This window comes from Rattus norvegicus, chromosome 13, assembly GCF_036323735.1.
Source record: "Rattus norvegicus strain BN/NHsdMcwi chromosome 13, GRCr8, whole genome shotgun sequence".
Taxonomy (NCBI): Eukaryota; Metazoa; Chordata; class Mammalia; order Rodentia; family Muridae; genus Rattus; species Rattus norvegicus.
In genome coordinates this window covers 27,182,520-27,203,550 of record NC_086031.1, presented here as the reverse complement: position 1 = coordinate 27,203,550, position 21,031 = coordinate 27,182,520, and the positions used below count along the sequence as shown (strand labels likewise).

The following is a 21,031-nucleotide window of genomic DNA, read 5'->3' as shown; positions in this document are numbered from 1 at the left end:
GTAGGGTAATCATATCAGAACACATCAAGATAATGACAGTTGACTTTTCATAGGAACTTAAACATCATGTGAGTTAATATTTTCATCCTATCTATTATACATAAAACCTCACTGTAAACACAGTATTAAAAAAGCAAGAGCAGATCATATTATATCCTTCATTTTTAAGCCTTCTTGTCATTGTTGCTGCTTTGTCAGTAAGAACAGTTGTGAAAGTAGAATGTTCATTACATCATTTTGAGCAGCATAGATTGAAAGGAAAATTTGCATCCATAACTATGGAGTTGTCTGTAATCCAATCCATCTTCATGCCCTCCAACTTTTAGCTTTATAGTGTTCCAAGAGAATCTTTGGGGTTGGTCATGTTCATTCATAAATAAAACAGAGATGGGAAAATGCACTTAATTGCAAGTTTCTGCATTTTCTATCACATTATGGAAGTGTATTTTCCATATTGTGAAAAATAGAGCAAACAAATATTTTCAATTACTGATTTTATATGGAGAGAATTCATCTAATTCTGTATCAGGGTAATTGATTATTGCAAGCAAAACTAAGTGCTTGTAAGTATTTATTATAAACAGGAACTTATTTGCCTCCCACAGAGCTGATCCATGTCCAAATTCTTTGAAACCACCAGGAATTCCAGGCTTCTATCAGAAAGTTAAGAATTAAGGAAAAAGACCCTTCTAGTCCACGAAATGATTATAGAATTCTCAAGAAAACCAGCTCCTATTCATTCGTACAATAGCCACAACATCGACAATAATAAGAACAAAACCTCAGTTTTTCCTCTTATGTTTCAAACTGACTCTAGCAAATATATATATATATATATATATATATATATTCTAGAGAACAGTTCTCTTTGATTTATTTTTCCTATGCTAGAATCAAGATAATATATATTCAACTACAAAGATATGCTTTTCCCAAGTAATTAATACTTTGAATTTGTTATTCTCCTTTGTGTGTCTAACAAAATCTAGAAGTAATATAAGTTGGAATTCATCCCATTAATGTAATTTATTTTCATAATAAAATTTGTTTTCTGCAGCAATGAACGCAGTCACGGTGTTGAAAGGTACAGACGCTTTTGGAAAAGGATGTGCTGGTGTGCAATGAAAGAAGCATGTAGGGAATTTTCGCCAACACTTTCAATTTAAAGGAATGGGAGTCAGGAATACTACATTTCTATGTATTTGATTTCTACTGGGCAATAGGAATAAATTCTCTCTGAATGAGTACAGAAGAAAGGGGAGTAGCATAAAAGGCTAGAATGATGTTAACAATGAGGGAAGCAGACTGTGGGAGATGCAGGAAGCACATATTTCTGAGAAAGTAATGGCCTCGGGCGCAGCCATCGGCTGGCAGCCCATTACAGTTAGGAAAGATGAAAACTACTTAATACCTGGAACAGAATCTTGGTGCTTTTGTAGACAATTTTTTTTGTCAGGTGGTTAGGGCATGTTAAGTGAGAAGTACCGAGGTGAGGAAAAGACTGAGCTGTAAACCTGCAGCAATGTAATCATGCAATCCACTGTGATATGCAGTCCAACAAGAACAACAAAAAGCCCCTCACGTCATTTCCACTAACAAGAAATCATACACTAAACAGAACTCAATCATTATAAAATACTGACTTTTCTTTAACTCTATGTGCATTTAGGATCACTAATTTTTCAATTTCCATCATGAAAAGCAGGGAAAGGTATCAATGAAGGTCTTTAATCATATCTGAAATCAGTCTAGTCCTGGGAACTACAGAGTAAAACGCTTGCCTTGCCCACTAGGACCTGAATTCTAATTGCCATCCCAGGGCTACATAGCTATAAATATAAGGATCTTTGGGGCTTGCTGTCCAATCAGTCTAGCCAAGTCAGGGAATCTTAATGACAAACATATTTTCCATGCAGTTATTGAATTAACTGTGGGAGTCTTGTGGTATTACCATAGCCTTAGAGTTTGAAATTCTGAAAAAGATTACAGAAATTATTTTTTCATTTCTTAGCTCAGTTCAAATAGACAGTTATTGTAAACATTCAAAATAAGTACAAATGTTATTCAATGTATATATCAGTAGCTTTGTTCATGTAGGGAATCACTAATAAAGAATTTGACATGGAGTATCCATAACTCTATTATTATATATTATGTGACAAAGGCAAAATATCAAATTATTATTACACTGAATACCCAGAATAATAATACTTAAAGTTATTTAAAAACAATTTAACTTATGCGCATGTATATATATTTGTGGGGGTTTGTACACATGAATGTAGTACCACGGCACTAGAAATTTGTAAACTGCCTTAGTTGGATGCAGGAAATATGTTCTTAAGAGCTGAGACATCGCAGTAGCTCGCCTAATATTTTATATCATTTGCTAAGTGGTAAAAATAAACAGCAGATGTCAGTATTTCTATTTTAGAAGCATCGTAAGAAAACTTTAAGGGCAAAAGACAATTTACTTCAAATAACATAAACCACATTAATTGGGAGAAAGAGCAACAAAAATTGTCAATCTGATGTGCTCTGTATCTAGATTATGTGACCCGTTAAAGCCAAGATGTTTATCAAAGTCACTTCAATTTCTTCTAAAATATCCACAAACCTAGATTTTGTTTATACTCTTCGTTCATAAAGTGTGCGGCCAGCTCTTTACCATGATAGAGAATTTGACATATGTCTTTGGAAAGTATTTTTGCTTTGCCTTTCTTTATAAGCATCAGCCTACTTATCCTCCAAACCTCTCTCTGCAATATTTAGCTTTCTGTCCTACAAGCACATCTGACCATAGTCACTGCATGCCTTAACTAAGCAAAAAAGGGAGATACATAAATTATTATATAACCTTACGTGTATAATGTTAAAGTTGCTTGTGTTTTATTTTTATAATTTGTTATTATGCTACTTCAGATCACTAATCCCCCAAAGATTCAAATTTTGGCTCATTTTTACAAAATATACAGCATTCATCTTCTGTGTTGAAGCTCTACAAAAAAATACAAATTACTACGATGTGGTCTAATTTTTTTTTTTGCCCTGGAATATAAATCACTCATTCAATCAAGGAATCAAGTATTAGATTTTTACTTTTACTTCTTGTGTTGTAGTCAGGGACATGTTTCATGAACTCATTTTCTATCTTCATTGGAAAAACTTCCATTGGTAATTTTCAATTCACATTGTGCAAGAAAAAACACACAGGCTTACTTAAATGTCCAATAATATATGTCTTCACTTCTGACACTCGAATACACAAATACACACACACACACACACACACACACACACACACAGCCACCCACATGCAAACACATACACACTTTTTCTGTGATACAGGATACAAAGTAGCCCAGGCTAGCCTTCAATTCTTACACTTATGATTCTCCTTTTCTACTTCTTAATTAAGATTAAAGAGGGGTTGGGGATTTAGCTCAGTGGTAGAGTGCTTGCTTAACAAGCACAAGGCCCTGGGTTTTGTCCTCAGCTCCGGAAAAAAAAAAAAAGATTAAAGACAAGCCCAGCAATATCTAGATATTATACTATTTGCCATAGGAAGTGAACACAATGTTGTTCAATAACTTAATACATATTTCAGTGTAAATAACTTAAAGCACACATTTTTTGTAAATTTAAATTAATATTTAGTAACTTCTATTCTGAATTATTATGAAATGGAAAGTTAAGAGAAATATTTTAGTATTTCATAATTTGATTGAATTTCAAAGTCACAACTTGTTCATAACAACCTCAGTTATTATTAACTTAATAGGAAACTTTTTCTTGTCCTTAAAACCTTGTGAACATGGTCACGAAATAAACTTATGTGTACTACATGCTGTTTGTGAATTATTTCAATGTCATGATCAAGGAAAGACTAAAGAAAGCTTAATCCATATGTTAAATAATGAAAAATGATATTTTCTTAGTCAAATTTTTGAATTATGATTAATATTGTTATATTTAAAAGTCTGTAATGTGTTTTTTAATAATTAGGAGCCCATATGATAAACGCATGCATGGACAGTAGTCAGAGGACAATTTTCAGGGCTTAGTTTCTTTTTCGACTATGTGAGTCATAGGGATTAAATTCACATTAGTTCTTTGTGGTTAGTGACTTAATCTAAATCACTATTTTACAAAGAAACAAATTAAAATATAATGAGTAAAATTTTGGCACATATATAAATGATTTTGGTAGTTGTATAAGATAATGACTGTAAAATAACTATATATGTTACATTTCTTGGTATTTACATGTGTTATTTTACTTTAGGAAAATGCAAGTCCCTGGTCCTTGGACACTTTAACTAGTTTATATCTTTCTTTTCCCACACAGAATCAATTTGTGTCCTAAATATTAAAAAAATACAATAAATACTCCAAATTTTACCTATAACAATGTAGCTATTCATTATTTTTTTTCAAAATTTTAACCTATTCATTTGAAAAATCGCCAATATCAAATATGCAATCTCCTTTTTTTTAATCTCTGAAATAAAAAAAAAATCCTTATTTCTAGATACCTGGAAACACTGCTACATTTTATGAGACACTTTAAAACTGCTGAGGGGAAAGGGAAATAAACAGTTACATAATGTCCTTCCTGATCCTTTTCCCATTGCTAGTACTAAACTAAGAGACTTAGGATATAACATTTTGAAAAGCCTATGGCCTGGGAATAAGGTCAGGGAAGAGTTAGCATCAGTCCTTGCTCATGTAACATAGAACAACATTTCCTATCCAATTATTTACACAAGAAAAAAATTTCCATTTGCCTGTCACATACCAAGAGAAACATACACCTTGAACTGCTTATCATTTGCCTAGTAATGTCTCAAACTGAATTTTATTCATACTCTTATGTTACAAAAGGGTATTTTCAAAAGAAAAAGGAAAAACACAAAAATAATTCAAAAAAACCCAAAAACAAACAATCAATAAATCCAGTTCTTTGAAAAAAATAATTAAGAACCTGGATTTGGACTTCTAATAAGTGAATCCATAAGGTATGAAAATTTCATGTTGCAGTTTGTAATGGTAAGCATAATTGATTTGGGTATGTTTACACAGCATCCAAAACGACCCACTAGGGACTCAACTGTAAAGTTGGCTGTTAGAGGAGCCGATGTTGTCATCCATGGCATAGACACCGGAAGTTGAGAACACTCCTAGAAGTAACTCTATCATTCCCACAGTTTCTTATAAGAAACCCAGATGAAACATACTGCATCATTAAACAATAAACAACTAAAATAAACAAAAATGATGAGATCAGATAGTAGATTAGTTGGCAAGGGGAAGCATGGCAGTCTAAAATGGAGGAGGGGTTTTCCTGGGGGTATTAGGCATGGCTTTGAATATGGTCAAAATTCATAATATATATGCATGGAAATGTTATAATGAAACTCATCCTGTTCCAATATTTTACAGACAAAATTCATTCAATATCAACTGGTGGAAGAACCATATTACTGCATTCAAACTGTGCCGTCTTGTTCTAACTGTGGTAATAAGACTTTGCAGCGTGTTTCGATAGTGATAAATCAGGCCACTAAGATCTTTTAAAAAGAAACATCACTCCTTAACTTATGGCTTCACTGTCCAACCTTACATAACAGAAGCACTATAGATCCTTTCAGAGAGGAAAATTTTGTTCTTTTATCACCAAAGAAAAAGTTAGCAGCTCTCCAGTGAACTACAGACATTTACACTACCCATTTGCAATTTTAAAAGGCCAAATGCCCTACCTTCCCTACATAGAGGGGATCTGAACCCATGTATTCTTCCAGCACGAAGAACTGATTCCAAACCCAGCTGCGCTTGGTCCGGGACCTTCCTAACTGGAAGTATGGCTTGGATCTGGACCTTGGCAGCTCAGCTTGATTCATCCCAGAGAAACACAGGAAGAGAGCTATAAGCTGTAGAAAACGGCACAGCTCCACTTTGCCCAGCTTCATCTTTTTTTTTTCTTCCTTTTTCCTGTGTAAGAAAAAAACCTTGACAAGAGAAAAGGCAAAGTTCTAGTTGGCTTCGTAGCTCTTGCCTCCGGCAGTGTGTCAGCTGGGAGACCAGAGATAATAATTTGCAGAGTGTTGGACTGGAAGAGGTCACCAGTGCTGGAGAGCACTTGCCAAGGAATGGCGTAATAAGTTCCTAGAACAGAGACAAGAGCTTATGTCAGAAATCAGAGTATGTAATCTTGCTAAGATTTCAGTTAGGAAGAATACTAAATTACCATGAAGAGTATTTGTATAAACATTAAAATATTAATATGTACACTTACAAAATTATAATAATAGTAGCCACATTTATAAATTACAAAATTACTGCCATTTGAAGAATTATCTTCATTTCACAGTACAATTTTCATCTTCTAGGGACATTGTATGGTATGATTTTTTTCTACATTAATTCTACATCATTGTGAAACGATATTTTAAAGTTAGCCTTTAAAAAAAATTACAGTTAGTTGTATTCATTGGTCTTAGGATGTGAAAAGCAACCGTCTCAAACCAGGGAGTTTAGCAGATGGATATGTGCTATGTATTTTAAATCCCCCCAGTGAAACTGCAAGGAGAAATAAAGCATGAGGTGATTCACTACCAACTGGTTGACTGAGACTGAGGATGTGTTTGATGTGTTCCGATTGGTTTGTGATCATCTTTAAAGCTCAGTGATTTCCATCTTCTAAGATTCAAACTTATTGTCATTTGCACTGTAGCATGGTTGGTGTATGAGTTTACTGTAGTCACTTGCTATTCCATAAATCTTTATTAAATGTTTTGCAATAAAACTTTTACATAATAGGGTCTTACTCTATAAGTAGTAGAAGAACTGACTCATAATGTTCAATAGATAGGCAAAAAAAAGCACTGTATTTGAGAATCTTATTGATTTTAAGCTTGCAACCAGATGGTGGTTCAGGGACAGTGTGGGAAAAGTCCTTACTCAGGTGTCTATTTACTGCAGGCACAGCATCCTGGTTATGAAAGGTATAGAAAATCAGTTACAAAGAAACCCTGTATACAACCTCAAAGCACAGAAGGATAAGAATTCATGACAAAATTCTCACATAAATCACTAGGTTGGACTTTTTACCTTCCATTAGTAATCATCAAAAGGATGAATCTTCCCCCCCCCTCTGTGTGTGTGTGTGTGTGTGTGTGTGTGTATGTGTGTGTGTGTATGTAGAGTAGATAATAATATCAATAACATAAAGTCAAACGTTCTCTACTTATTAAAGAAGAAAAAGAATTATCCTTATATTTTATTTTATTTTTCATTTTGTAATAATGTACTATGTAACAAAACACACTGGCTAATCAACAGATAAATACTTGAACAGTTAAAATTTTCAGAAAAAAGGATACAAAGAAGAAAAAAGTGAGCATAGGACTATGTAATTTTCTTGAGGATATATAAATCAGTTTGCATCATGGAAGAAAGTAAGAAATCCTAGTAACCTTTAGTCCTGTGAATATTATTATATTGCTTTAAAACATATCTCTATAAAGTTCAGATCCAGAGTGCAGTTCAGAGTGATTCACTATTTAGTAAATAATGTTAGCTGCTACCCATGAGAAGGAGATAATTCTAATAAACTTTTACTGCCTATAGCCTGCTGTGAATTAAAGATCCCCAAACCAGTTACTAATGGCAAAGTGAAATGAAGACCAGAATGGGACAGAGAGGCAGGTGAATTAAGATACAAAAACCACAGATAGGAAGGCTATCTGTAGCTGAGTAGATTAAAACTACTCTGTGATCTAATGTGTGCTCGAAAATAGTGGGTAAGACCTAAGAGTCGTGCAAACAAATGGGTGCAATAAGAGTGGCGAATCAAAAGTAAAACAAGGTCTGCCTTTCCTACACCAAGCCACCAACTGCATTTTTGGGCACCAGGAGTGATGTTTTGGTCATAGTCAGATGAAAACAGAACAAAGAAGAGTTCCAGCTTCTCTACTTTGTATTCTTTTAATAAATACCTTTAAAAGATGAAAAACTAGAATTGAATTATATAGAATAGGTTATACATGAGCATCTTTAAGGCATTGTTTCAGTGTAAAAATATATCCAACTTTTAAAGGAAATAAACAGGAATTTATTTTTGAAATCAAAAAAATGGTTGGGGGTTTAGTCCAAATAATACCGGCCAAGCATATGCATGTTCCCATTCAAATAAATATGAGATTGTGATTCTAAGCTCCATGATCTTGGATGAGGAAAGTTACAAGAAAGGCAGAAATCTCCTAGATTCAGTGTCACACACCTTAGCCTGTCACAGTAACAATTACAGTAGCAATAGTATCCTCCTGGCAAGTTATAAAATGCTAAGAAAGGACCTTGGCATGTATAAACGTGATTAAATGTGGCCAATACGGTTATTGTTACAGAAAATTTTTTTTGTGTTGAAATCATTATCTGGAAATTAAAGATGATTAGTGAACTGATGTTAATTTTTCTATTCCAAGGTTACCAATAGTCAATCTATTGAGATACTTTTTACCCTAAAGGTAAACATTATAAGTAGGCAGATTCAATGGCAAGGAACTATGTACTCATGAATCAAACACAGTCACATGGACATTAGGCCCTACAGTACTTGCTGGGGCGGGGTAGGGGTGGGGGAGGGGATTGTACTCTATTTCCAAAAGACACTTTTGGCAAACCAAACACTGGATTGAAATTGCAGTTGATTTATGTTCACTTCCTTTAATGGTATGAGGGTATCCCCTGATGATGGAGAATGAAGCCAAAATACTAATAGGGTGAGATCACTGTGATTTTGTTGTATAACTTTGGATTCCTCTCAAATTTTATTCTTTCTATGTACAAAATGAAAAGCCTAAAATAAATATCATTATATAGCCTCGGATACTTTTCCCAATTCTTACTTTTAGACTTTTAAGAATTACATGAGTCAATTATTTTAAACCTGTGATGAGAAACTTATTGCTAATAATTAAAGACAAGAGCTTGAGAAGTTTACAAAGAAATGAGATTGCAATGGAAGCTCTTGGTCTGCTTGTGAAGCACAATGAACTCTGCAACAAGGTCTGTTCAATTTACTCTTATTGCTTCTTGAAGACTCTTTCTTGCCTGTTTAAAAACATTGTAGATTGATTATAGCAACTAGAACAAAGAGGAATATTGCTGAACACATTATGACTCTTGAGATAATATCAACAAAGGGAAGATACCTAATAATTGTGTGCTCTCTCATTTAAATAGAGGGTTTTGAAAGAAGTTGGCTTAAGAACTAACCTTGACTAACAGATGCATGTACTTTATAGGCCTGGAGCCTAGAACAGGGTAGAAAAAGTCTTTAGAGAATGTCTGCATTCCAATATATTTCATCTCCACTGTGGAATATTAACCAACAATATATGAATTATTTGGCATCTCTATCATATTAATGAATATAATTTTGTAATAAATCTAACATATTTTATTGCAGAATTTGGATTATTTGTTAAACAAAGTATCTGCATTTTTCTTTGATTTCTGAAGTATTACACCAGGATACTTCAGTTGGCTTTGTGTACAAGATTAAAGAGTGGAATTCTGTTGTGTGATGGAAATAGTAATGCCCTTTCAAGAATTACTTGAAAATCAGAAAATAGTATCTTCATACTTCTGATCTGAACTTGGTGTATTCATGGCATATTAACCAATACTTTTAGTAGTAGTTGACTACGCAAGGAATATGCACCCTAATATATATATGTGTGTGTGTGTGTGTGTGTGTGTGTGTGTGTGTGTGTGTTTGTGTGTGTGTGTGTGTGTGTGTTGTGTGTGTAATGGTACCAAAGAACAATTTATGCATGTGACTGATTTTAAGCAGAACAAATTACATATATCAGCATTTCATAACAAGCCCAATATCATCCCCTATTTGTGTCTCAAACCAAGAACAATACATTTAGCCCTAGGTTTTCCATAATTCCTCATTTTCCCTGTGGCCTTCTCACATATCTGAGTTTCACAAACACACATCAGCAAACATACTTAAGTCAAAGATAAGCAGAAGCTTAAGTGGCCATGTTCTAGGCTAGGCTGTCTGCCCTTGTGGAATAACTAACGGAAGAAGTCAACTCTATGGAGATGTGGACAACTGATGGCTTAGTAAAAGTATACACAATCTTTATGGTTTAAAAGGTAAACCATAAATTTCTCCAGATCGTGGTCATGTATAGAAGAAATTCAGATTTGCAGCATTGTAACTGCAAATATATATACATATATATATATAAATATATAAACTTCTTATATGTGAGAAGAGGAGTAAATGAGTTCAAAAGAAAAATGTTTACAAGGGGACTATAAACAAGTGGTAAGACTGATCTCACTGTGAAACAGAAGGAAAAATATTGAAAGATTTAAAAGATATCTTTGCTTGCTATTATACTTTAGAGTATAGGCTTATATTTTATTTATAAAATTTTTACTTTTTCTGAAGTGGTTTATATGAAATATCATTATGACTAGTAGTGATAATCAGCATACTGTACGTATTAAACAATCGGGTCATCAGAGCCTTGGAAAGGAAATGTCAAATGCAATGAAGTAAAGAGAAGATGGGAAATGGTGAGCATCAGCCAATCAACACCAGTTATTTAAACTAAAATAACCTTGGCAGCAACTATTTCAGTGCAATCTTTAATTTCGCATAAGTCGCCAAGAATTATTATAGGGGTTATTTATTAGATATTCAAATTCATTAGAGAACACTGTTTAATCAAAACGAGTTCATTTTTACAACTTTTCTTGACTTTGTTCCTTTCTTGAAATTTATGTAAAACCACTTTTAAAAAATAAACAAGTGCTTGTCATGCTGTTAACCAAATGTTTTGTTTAGAAGCAATGTTTTGTTTACTCAAAAGGAGTAAAAGGTTTTATGCTTCAGCATATCAATTGTCAATCATCAAAAATGCAAATTGCCTATCTGCACCATCCAAATAAAATTTAGCACAACATGAACATGAGAGGCCATGTAAAGCAGTTCCTACTAAGATCCTGCACATTAACAGATAACTTAACAGTTTTTAAGCATACCTAAGAATGTACTGATATGCTCCTTAGTCTTCCAGCACATGGGAGACTGAGGCAAGCTATCAAGGTTATCCTACCTTATATACAGGCACTTTGGGAGAAAAATACATATGAACAGCAATTAAAAGATCATTTAACAGGCAATGTAGATGTGCAGTACTATGTTTTCAGAAAAGCACATTGTGCTAAATGTTCTACAGAAATAGATGAGATGTGCGCCTGTCAATAGTATGAAAAAAGTTAGTAGCTTAGGTTATGCAGTTATTGGAATATGTTTATTGAAGTCTGCTGTAAATAAGCAGTATTTTATTATAATGTGAGATCCTTTGCTTCCACAATTCACTGAACCCTACGCAAGGAAGAACTGATGATCTTTGGAGTCTGCATCAAGCATAGTCCTGAAACTGCTTTAAGATATATTTGGTGAATCTCATACTAGCACACAACTTAATTACAACAGTTAATATTGATTTTAAGAAAGAGAGCATAATACTGTAAAATTCATAATAGTTTCTTTTTTATTTTTTAAGAATAATGATAGGACATGCTATTTGAAGGCTGATAATGCAGTTATTGAAACAGACAATGAGAACCACAGTCCAGAATGGTTGCCTGACAAACACTGCAGAATCTGACTACTAATCCTTTGCCTATTTTGTTGTCTTATAATTAATGCATGACAATACACAAAATAATGGTTGTAACAATAATATCAAGTGAAAATCATTAGGTTCTTGCTGTATTGGGAAGAAACTGTCATGTTCAAGATTACTGTAAAACTTCACTACACTTTGACAAGCAGAACATTTTAAATCAATTCTCATGAAAGACAACCAACACACTTGCTTAAAAGTAGAAATGCAACAAGAGAAGTAGTTAGCAGGTACTGTGCAGAATCACGATGCATTAGAACAATCTTTCACTGCTGGTTCTTTGGCTAAGTCTGAGAGAGAAGACAGTTCCTTTGCAGATAATCCTTAGAAGAAAGTGGTGTAGTTTAAGCTCCAGGAGGAATTTGCATTGAGGGATATCTAGTTGCTTTGCATAATGGATATCACATTCTCATTATTGCTTTTCTTTATAACGGAGAAACATTCAATATATTTTAAAATAAAATCAGGCATTCTAATAATTTTCAACTCATGGGTGGTCAAGTGTCAGAATTCTGCCTTTGAGAGATGACTGAGACAAGAAGACTTTCATAGTATCAGCCACTTTTCAATTCCATCTGTGTCTTTAGACAAGCTAATAAGGGCAATATCTATGAAACAGTCTAAGACAATATCGGTTCGATACGAAGAATAAAACACTCCAGATATACCGAGAGTTCATGCAAGAGAAAACCATGAAGAACTCACAAATATACTGTTCCTGATATTGGAATATATTGGTAAAGACACAGATAAGAAGCATAAGCCACAGAAATGAATTCTATAGAATTCTCACTCAATGTGCAAGGTCACAAAGATCCATTCTTTTGTATTTGCGACAATAGATGTAGGGAGTACTTTTAAATGTTTGCTAAGAATTATTTAGTTAAGTTAATGAGTCTTTTTACGTTCAATTTTCAGAAGTTCCAATCATTTTCATGAGCAAGAATTATGTAATCATATTCAAAGCTCTTTTTAAACTTAACTTGTAATATTTGACATAAGAAATCATTTTGATAGCAACTCAGAAAAACAGGAAGTTGGGAATGACAGTTAATGGTTAAGGAAACTATTTTCTAGAAACTTTCACTGTATTAAAAAAAAACAGACAGTGAACAATATCCAAAAATGAGATTACATTTTCACTACTAAAATAACTTGATTATCAAAAACTAAGAACACTAAGAAGTTATCCGTTTCTACTGAAAAACTGAACAACATTCCATTGAGAATTTTAGAAATAGGACATCAATTTAGAGCAGTATTTTAGAATATAAAATGAATAAATAGAACCATTTTGATTGTGAAAATAACTAGTACGCCAGTTGTAGTTTATGGGTTGTAACTATAAATCCTAACTTTTAAAGATGTCTGCTATTATTATCATTCTAGATTTAATCTTACCATCTACAGTTTTTAGCAGGATAATACACGGTTGTGCATTAGGCTGAATTTGAATGCTATTTAACATGACACTCTGTGAGTTTAATATTGATGAAACTCCTCCTATGTACTTTGTGTGTGTGTGTGTGTGTGTGTGTGTGTGTGTGTATATGTGTGTGTGTGTGTGTGTGTGTGTGTGTGTGTGTTTGTATGTATGTATATAATTTACTTTCAATTAGTGAGCCTTGGGAATTTCTGTGATTTGAGATTCCTCACATAATGAGACCATGATGAAATCCATTAGCTCCATAGGCTACACAACATTAAACCACACACCACAATCTCCTACTGGTAACCGGCTTAAGTATAGAGTCAGGGGCCCTAGAAATTAATCACATAGCCTTTAGTGTACATCTGGCTATCAAACATAAAAGAAAAACTTCCCTAAGTGGATTATATACTTAATTGCACTGAAACAGAAACAACCTCTATCTTGAGAGAAAGAAATAAACAGGAAAAAGATACAGGGTTTATATTGAAGGAGAGAAGCCTGTACAAATTGAAAGGTAAACAGAGTAACAAAGCACAGCCCTCCTGAATTATTTATATATTAACTAAATGGAAGTATTGTACTTCCAGGACTATCTCTTTATATTTCATTCTTATAAGGAATTTTAGCTTTTCCAGTTTTAATTTTTAATTTGCCCTTGTATTACACTTTTCTGTCAGGTGTGATTTACATGACTTCCATGAAAGGCTTCATGTTTCAATAAATACTTTACAAAATAACATGAAATAAAATTTACAAGAATGAAAAATCTATATTACTATAGAAAATGTATGGGTAGACATCTGCATATTAAATGGCCCTGGAAACTATGTCACTAAGGAGTCTTGCAGAAGGACAAGGTGGGGGAGGGGACAGCGATCAAGGGGTTCTCTGCAGAACCAACAAATTCCCAGAGGAGGCACTGTTGTACTGTTGGTCACAGCTAGATATCCTCTGCTTGTTAGAGGATAGGGAGATGGTCACACAGGACTCTGTCACATGGTTTGTCCTCAGTTCCCCTTTACCACCACAGCAAGAAAAGTCAGACTGCTTTATTCACGGAGGAAACACTTGCATTTCTGTTCTGTCCCTTTGAAATTAACTCATGCATTATGGCTATTCTAGAAGTTTCTAAAATTCTCAATTTAAGATATATATGTCTTTGAAACCTTCTAATGAAGTAAAAAACATTTTCTATTTCCCTTTTCATCCAAGAAAGAGCACTGTGATGTAATGCAAGCTGTTGAAGCAATAAATTTTATAAGTAAAACCTTAAAAAACTCAGGAAGACTGGAATCACTCAGCAATAATATGTACAACAGAAAACAAGTTATGAATTTAGTAGTTAACTGCACTTTTCTGAAAGATCTGGAAAAGTATTTAACTTAACACATAAATGTATTCATTTTCTTTTTCTTTTCTCTTTTCTTTTCTTGATATCCACATATAGTCTGAGAAGTTTAGATCCTTGATGCTATTTAGAAACCAAAATACTGAATAATAGGAATGTTGGCAAGAAATGATGCCTGAGAAGAGACAGTGGTTTGATTTTTCAGACCAAAAAAGACTGAACAGTGGCCAACAAATACGTTCTCCACCCTCTCTCCCTATTGGATGCTAAAACCCAGAGTCAATTCAAGGGTAAGTTTCACTAATGTAACAACTGGCATAAGAAAGAGAACAACTCTCTGTCATTAAATCAGTAAAAGTAGACTTAGGAAGAATCGTGCATTTGTCAACTTACAGTTAACACAATTCTAATGACTTATCACAGTCCTTAATTACAGTGATACCGCCCTCTGAGAGTGCACAGTGCCCTTTTAGGAACACTGCAAACTACAATAGCTTCTAGAAGTGTGGTAGGCTGTGCTGCTTGCTTCATTTCTCTTTCCACACACAAAATCTCAGCAAGCTTACTCAGATAAATCTACGAAAACTAGATGCTGCCTCACAGCTTCCACTTAGCCACTGACAAGAGTACACAAGGAAGATTGCCTTAAAGTTGCTGGCCAGACTAGCACCCTACACTTTTGCAGTTACTCTATGCTTTTCAAAATAGCCCCTAAAAACAAAGAAAACCATTTGCATTCATTTCTCTTCCACATAGAATAACAAGAAAAACATTTGGGTCAACCAGATGTCTGTCCAGTTCTTTAGAAAACAAGCTGTTCCAGTGGGTTTCTGGAAGCTGCAGTTGGAATTACTCTTAGTTCTTCCTTCCCCATAACAACTTCTCTTTAGAGAGACTCAAAACTACTTAGATTTTGCTGACCAGGCATCTACACAAACTTCCCTTTAACAACGCTTACTACTACAGCAGTACTCTGAAAATGCATTTTTTTTTTGCGCTGGCAATCTATCTTTAACAACAAATATTGTCAATTTGCATTTTCAATATGCTGAAATTAATCTTTACTCTCCGTAAAGAGAGATTAAAGTTCTGTTTATCCACCTTTGTAGAAAAAACAAAAAACAAAAAACAAAAAACACCTGCTAGGCACTGACATTGTGGAGGGTAAGTCTTATTTTTATAAATATTGATTTTAATACATGACTTAAAGTATCTCTTGCAAAATAAGAGGTGCTTTACAAATATTAATGGATTAGTATGCAAATTTCCAGTCTTGACATTCTAAATCTACAATTTTTACCCCTAATAGCTTATGATTTTTCCAGTTCAGAATTAATTCATTTTGGTAATCTTTACTTACCTGAACTATGATATCTAAGAAATCCGAAGGGTTAATTATCTAAAACGTGAAGCCATTCAAAGCAAAGGTCCTTTTGTATTAATCCACGCTGGAAGGCTGGAAGGCTGAATACCAGCAACTAGCCCTTTGCCAAGTGAATCCACGAAGATGTCCAAGTCCAACATGCATTCCAAAGAAGCAGGATGCCCTTTTCCCAGCTCACAACAAAGGTACCAAGAGGTGAAATAGAGGCAAACCCTGAAGATGCACCTGACCAACGGAATGCTAATTACTAGTGGGGGAAAAAGAGCAACCTTACTTGAGTTCCACATTCACAGAAAGCCAAAAAGGTCTAGGGCAGATGGTTCAAAGGATTCCTGCTCCTGTATACACAAGGCACACACCTCCTTCCAGCCTCAGACCTCTGCAAAAAGCGGAGGCACAGTCTGCTCCGCGTTGTGCCTGCATCAGTCCAAGGTCCAGGGAAGGGTCCGCTGGGTACCTCTTTGAGGACCGTGGTGCAGATGGCGAGTGTAAACACCGCGTCTGGAGTGGGCTGAGATTGGGATTCACTCTCGCCCTGACTACTTCCCTGGCGTTGCACCTGGTGTCTGTCAACATTGGTTTCCCGGCCGAGCCCGGGAGTACTCAGTCCTCACGCCTGTCCTGCCAGGCAGAAGCAGGTCTCATCACAGCACGCAGTAACTTGGGAACGCCACAGGAAACTCCGCACGGATACCGCCCCCCCCCCGCCCTCCCGCTCTTTGCTCACTTATCTTTCCGGCTCCCCGCGGTGCGCAGCAAGGGCGCGCATCTGCGAGGGCGACCTCCCCAGACCCAAACCAGGCACACACACTCACCTGGGGCCTGGCTACCCTGCCGGCGGCGTCAGACATCTGAAACCATGGCGTTTGCATTTAAAAGAATACGCACTTGGCAAGGGAGTTGGGGGCTGGGGGGATCCACGGGATCCAGCTATGGGCGCGGGGCAGACACAGAGGCAGCAGACCAGCACCTGCTCAGCCCGCCGCAGCCTGCTCTTCTTCCAATTACAACACACTCCGCTGGGCACGGGGACCCTGGGGGTCATTGAATGCTAGGGTCCCGCTCTTGGCAGAGACTAAAAAGGCCATCATTACTCCTCACTCCCCACCCCCACTCTCCACCCCCATCCCCCACACACGCTAATCCTCTGCACAATAGTCTTGGGTACCAAGTCCGGAGCCTACCAAAGCGCGCGTCCCCAGAGAGGGCGGGAGGGCGAGCCCGGGTGATTGGGAGAGGGCGCGCGGGGGCCGATTTGGGAGTGAGCGTTAGAGGGTGATGCAGATCCCCGCGTTTACCACTGACAGCACCTTGTCTGAGAAGCTACTGAGACTTCTGGACCTGCTGGAGAAACAAGAAGGGTTCTTGGCTAAGATTACCAAGAGGGAGCCGCTTATAAGGCTTGCGCGCGCGCCACACGCGCGCACACTCTCTCCTTCCTCTCTCTCTCTCTCTCTCTCTCTCTCTCTCTCTCTCTCTCTCTCTCTCTCTCTCTCTCTCTCTCTCTCTCTCTCTCTCTCTCTCTCTCTCTCCTCCGCCAGCTCCTGGCTGACTAATCAGTGCAGATGGATTCCTTTGCAGAGAAATAAAGACAGTTGAAAATGTGAGGGGCTCAAGTCCCCCCCCCCCCCATTCTTTCCACCACCAAAGTATTTGCATCTTAAACAAGAAAATAGGGGAGTTTTGAGGAATTACTTTCAACCCTTTGCCCTCCCCTGTCGAAGAAGCTTTTATCAATTAAGCTCTTGAGGCACCAAGGCAGTCATAAAACTAACCAGAACTTACAATTTTATTGCTTGATAGTTTTGCCCTTTCGTTCTCCTCGGACTGCCCTACTTTTTCTTTCTTTACTTGCAGCAAATGTCCTCCCCTGCTGTACTCTTTAACGCAAAACTTCCGAGAGGTGTGATTTCCACGCAGGGTGGAATCTAGGAGCTTCTGGAGGCCAGCAAGAGGGGAAGGAGAGAGCAACTGTGCTTTTATTCACAATGCACTCAGCCATCTGCATGGAACTCGCTTTGTTTTCCTCTTTTGGGTGCTTGATTTAACCTGGTGACTTGGTGTTTGATCATGGAGATGAGAGGTGAACAGATCTGTGTGTTGTTTCTTGCTTTTCATTCTACCCGTTGTGGTAATGGACTCCTCCTTCTACCTACTCAACCCACTCCACAATCAGAGCACAGGCTTGCCTGCAGACTCTGATTCCTTGATTTCTCCTTCAGTAGATCGCTCTTGTTCTTCGTCCAATTTAGTCTGTTCTGAACTTTTAACTTCCATTCCCCTCCCCCTCTGCCCAGTATTTAAAATGGACTGCATTCAAGTGACTAAGATAGGAGAATCATGAAATCAAAGATATTTCGGCTACACAGAAACACCTTGTCTCAAATATAAACAAGAAATACATACTGTAAAATCTTAAATTTTATTTTAGTAATCTAGTCTCTTTGAACTCCCAGTAATTCTGCTGCTTCTTTACTTTCTATTGCTATACCAAAACTAAAAGGGCTTTGGAAAATGCCCTTGTTTTTTTTTCTTAGATCGTATGTTGATTTCCCCAGGACTATGCTTCTCTATGGCCAGGGAAACAGATATGTACACCTTAAACACTGGCATATAGTTCCAGTTCTTTGTAAGGCTCAAATCCTAAGTCTTCCTTGCTCCTGGCATACAATCTGCAATGTTGTGCCCTTCTTCTCAATTTTTGTGTAATGAACTGCCTTCTGGGGCACTAACTCTTCTTATAGCCCTTCTGGACTGAAAACTACCAAAAAGGTAAAGACCAGGATTCATTTGGAGGAAAATATGAAGGAAGTTTGGATCCTGTAATAAATGTTTTTGTAACCAATGTCTGTATTCATCCAGACATTTAATTAGGAGCACACTAAGCTAACTGAATGTTGCTGTGTGCCTGAGTCATTCAACCAGAAAAGGACACTGACTTGCCGTCATTGCATTCACAGTACCAAGTTTTCTATTTACTTTTCTGAGAGATGGTCCAGTCTAGCTTTGAAATTCGAACTTTCTATATAACCAAGGCTAACCATGAGGCCAGATCCTCTTTCTTACACAAATAACAATACGAATAAAAATGTTTATAAAAATTGTGAGACTTTTAGCTTTCCACCCCCCACACACACCTTGAATTTGCACATAAAGATTAATTATAAGTTTGGGTTGTATCCTAAAACAGACATTTTCATTTTACCTGGTTTCCTTACAGAAGTAAAGAAGCCTTCAAACAGAATCGGTATAACAGTTGTAAAAGGGGTCAATGTGTTCAGTCAGCCAGAGTATTGGTCTTGGCTATTGTGTTCTCCAAAAGCTGTTCACCTAGCATCTCATTCCAGAGGAAGGTGTAACTTCATTTGGACACATAGTACATTCTAGAGAGGAAAGGTAACAGATGAGAATGATAAAACAGAGACTAAAAGAAACTTCCATCTGACGACTTAAGGAACTGTCCCTGTAATAGTCAAACGATTCTTTCTGTGGTGACAAAATACCTGACTACCTGGGGGAAGGAAATGGAACTCATGGTTCAGAAGGACCATTCCATGCTGTCTTGTTCCAAGTTACTCATTTTCTCGAGCCTGCCTCCAATATTAAGTCTTTTCATTGCCTCCCAATTGTGTTCAAAATTCTAATACACCAACAGAATACAAAATGAATTACAACAGAGTTCTGGTGATTATATCTATAAAAACACCCTCACAGATATACCCAGAAGCGTACATCAATGTCCTTGGTATTTCTGAATCAGGTTGGCGAGATTAAACATGCCAGGCCATCTTTGAGCAGGTAGAACTTAAGCTAAGGAAGCATGATATGAATAGTAGGGTTTGTAAAGATCTGAGAAAAATGATTTGTGCAGAGAAAACAAGAAGGAAGAAAGGGGAACAAAAGGGATGAGTATACTTTAGAACCACAACTTATCGCAGAGATGGACTCCATAATATCTGTTATGTTATAGGTCTCTCAGAGCCTTCTCTTTCTTGAAAGATATATTTACGCTCTGTTCCTAGGATGAAACCAAACAATGAGGGCAATAGTAAAAGAAGAGCTCTCAAGTTTAAGGCATAGTCATTAGACAAAGGCATGATTTATTGGCTTAATTCTTCTCTCCTTTGCTCATGGCTCCTTGCCTATTAGGAAACCTAGTCTTCTGAGTAAATAAATTCAAATAAAATTGCTGTTAAAGTGTGAAGCCAAACTTGCTAATCAACAACTTCTTGTGTGTGCATATCAAACTAGATAATATATTAAAACTTCCACACTTACCTTATACTGTCTCTATTCATATACATATAAGAATATATGTGTATATTTATACAGATATAGAGAGAGGGAATGGAGGAAGAAAGAAAATGAAACCTGCGGAATCAAAAACTTTATTTCTTTTTTATTGTATGTAAGGTCATTTAATATACTATAAATTTCTTCTTTTGAATTACTTAAAAAAGCTTTTTCAATTTGATTAAATTATACAACTTGAGAATGGAAAGAAATTGAATAAATCTATTATGGCTTCTCTAAGTGTGTGGAAAGTAAAGTAGATTTTATACAAGTGGATAGCTTCTGATGAGATTGCTACTCACATCACACACATCTATTTTGTCCTGATATTTCCTTACATCCAAATGTTTAGGCCTGTAGATGGCTACATATGCGTAAATACCCTAATACCCTCATACCAAGATACCAAGCCTAACACACTGAGGTGTATCCGTGGAACTCACATAGTAGCAGGTGAGAATTGATTTCTACTTATTATTCTGACCACTGTGCGAACGCGCATGAGCACACACACACACACACACACACACACACACACACACACACACAGGCATGTACATCAGCATTCACAGGCACTGGTACAAGCACATCCATACACACAAATACATACACATACCATATATATATATATATATATATATATATATATATATATATATATATATATATCAAAAATATATATATACCAAAAATATATATATACCAAAAATATATATACACACATACATGCATATCTGAACAGAATAAAATCAGTACAATACAAAATAAAATTAAAAGCATTGATAGCTTTGAATTTCAAAAAGCTTAATATTGAGAACTCAGGCCAAAACAGCCTTGAGAGCAATAAGGAGAAAAGG

At 36.1% G+C, this 21,031-nt stretch overlaps 1 protein-coding gene across 3 annotated transcripts in view; it reads right to left on the bottom strand.

Moving 5' to 3' along the window:
- Cdh7 (cadherin 7) overlaps positions 1-17,328 on the bottom strand; it is a 149,854-nt gene extending 132,526 nt beyond the window's left edge. Inside the window, exons 1-2 of one of the 3 annotated variants that reach the window (XM_017598763.3) lie at positions 15,858-17,328; positions 5,760-6,165 (exon numbers count right to left, since the gene is read on the bottom strand). In XM_017598763.3, coding sequence (XP_017454252.1) covers positions 5,760-5,969 — 210 coding nt within the window. In that variant the 5' untranslated portion in view covers positions 5,970-6,165; positions 15,858-17,328. 3 annotated transcript variants of the gene reach the window in all.
- Positions 17,329-21,031: the final 3,703 nt, after the last annotated feature.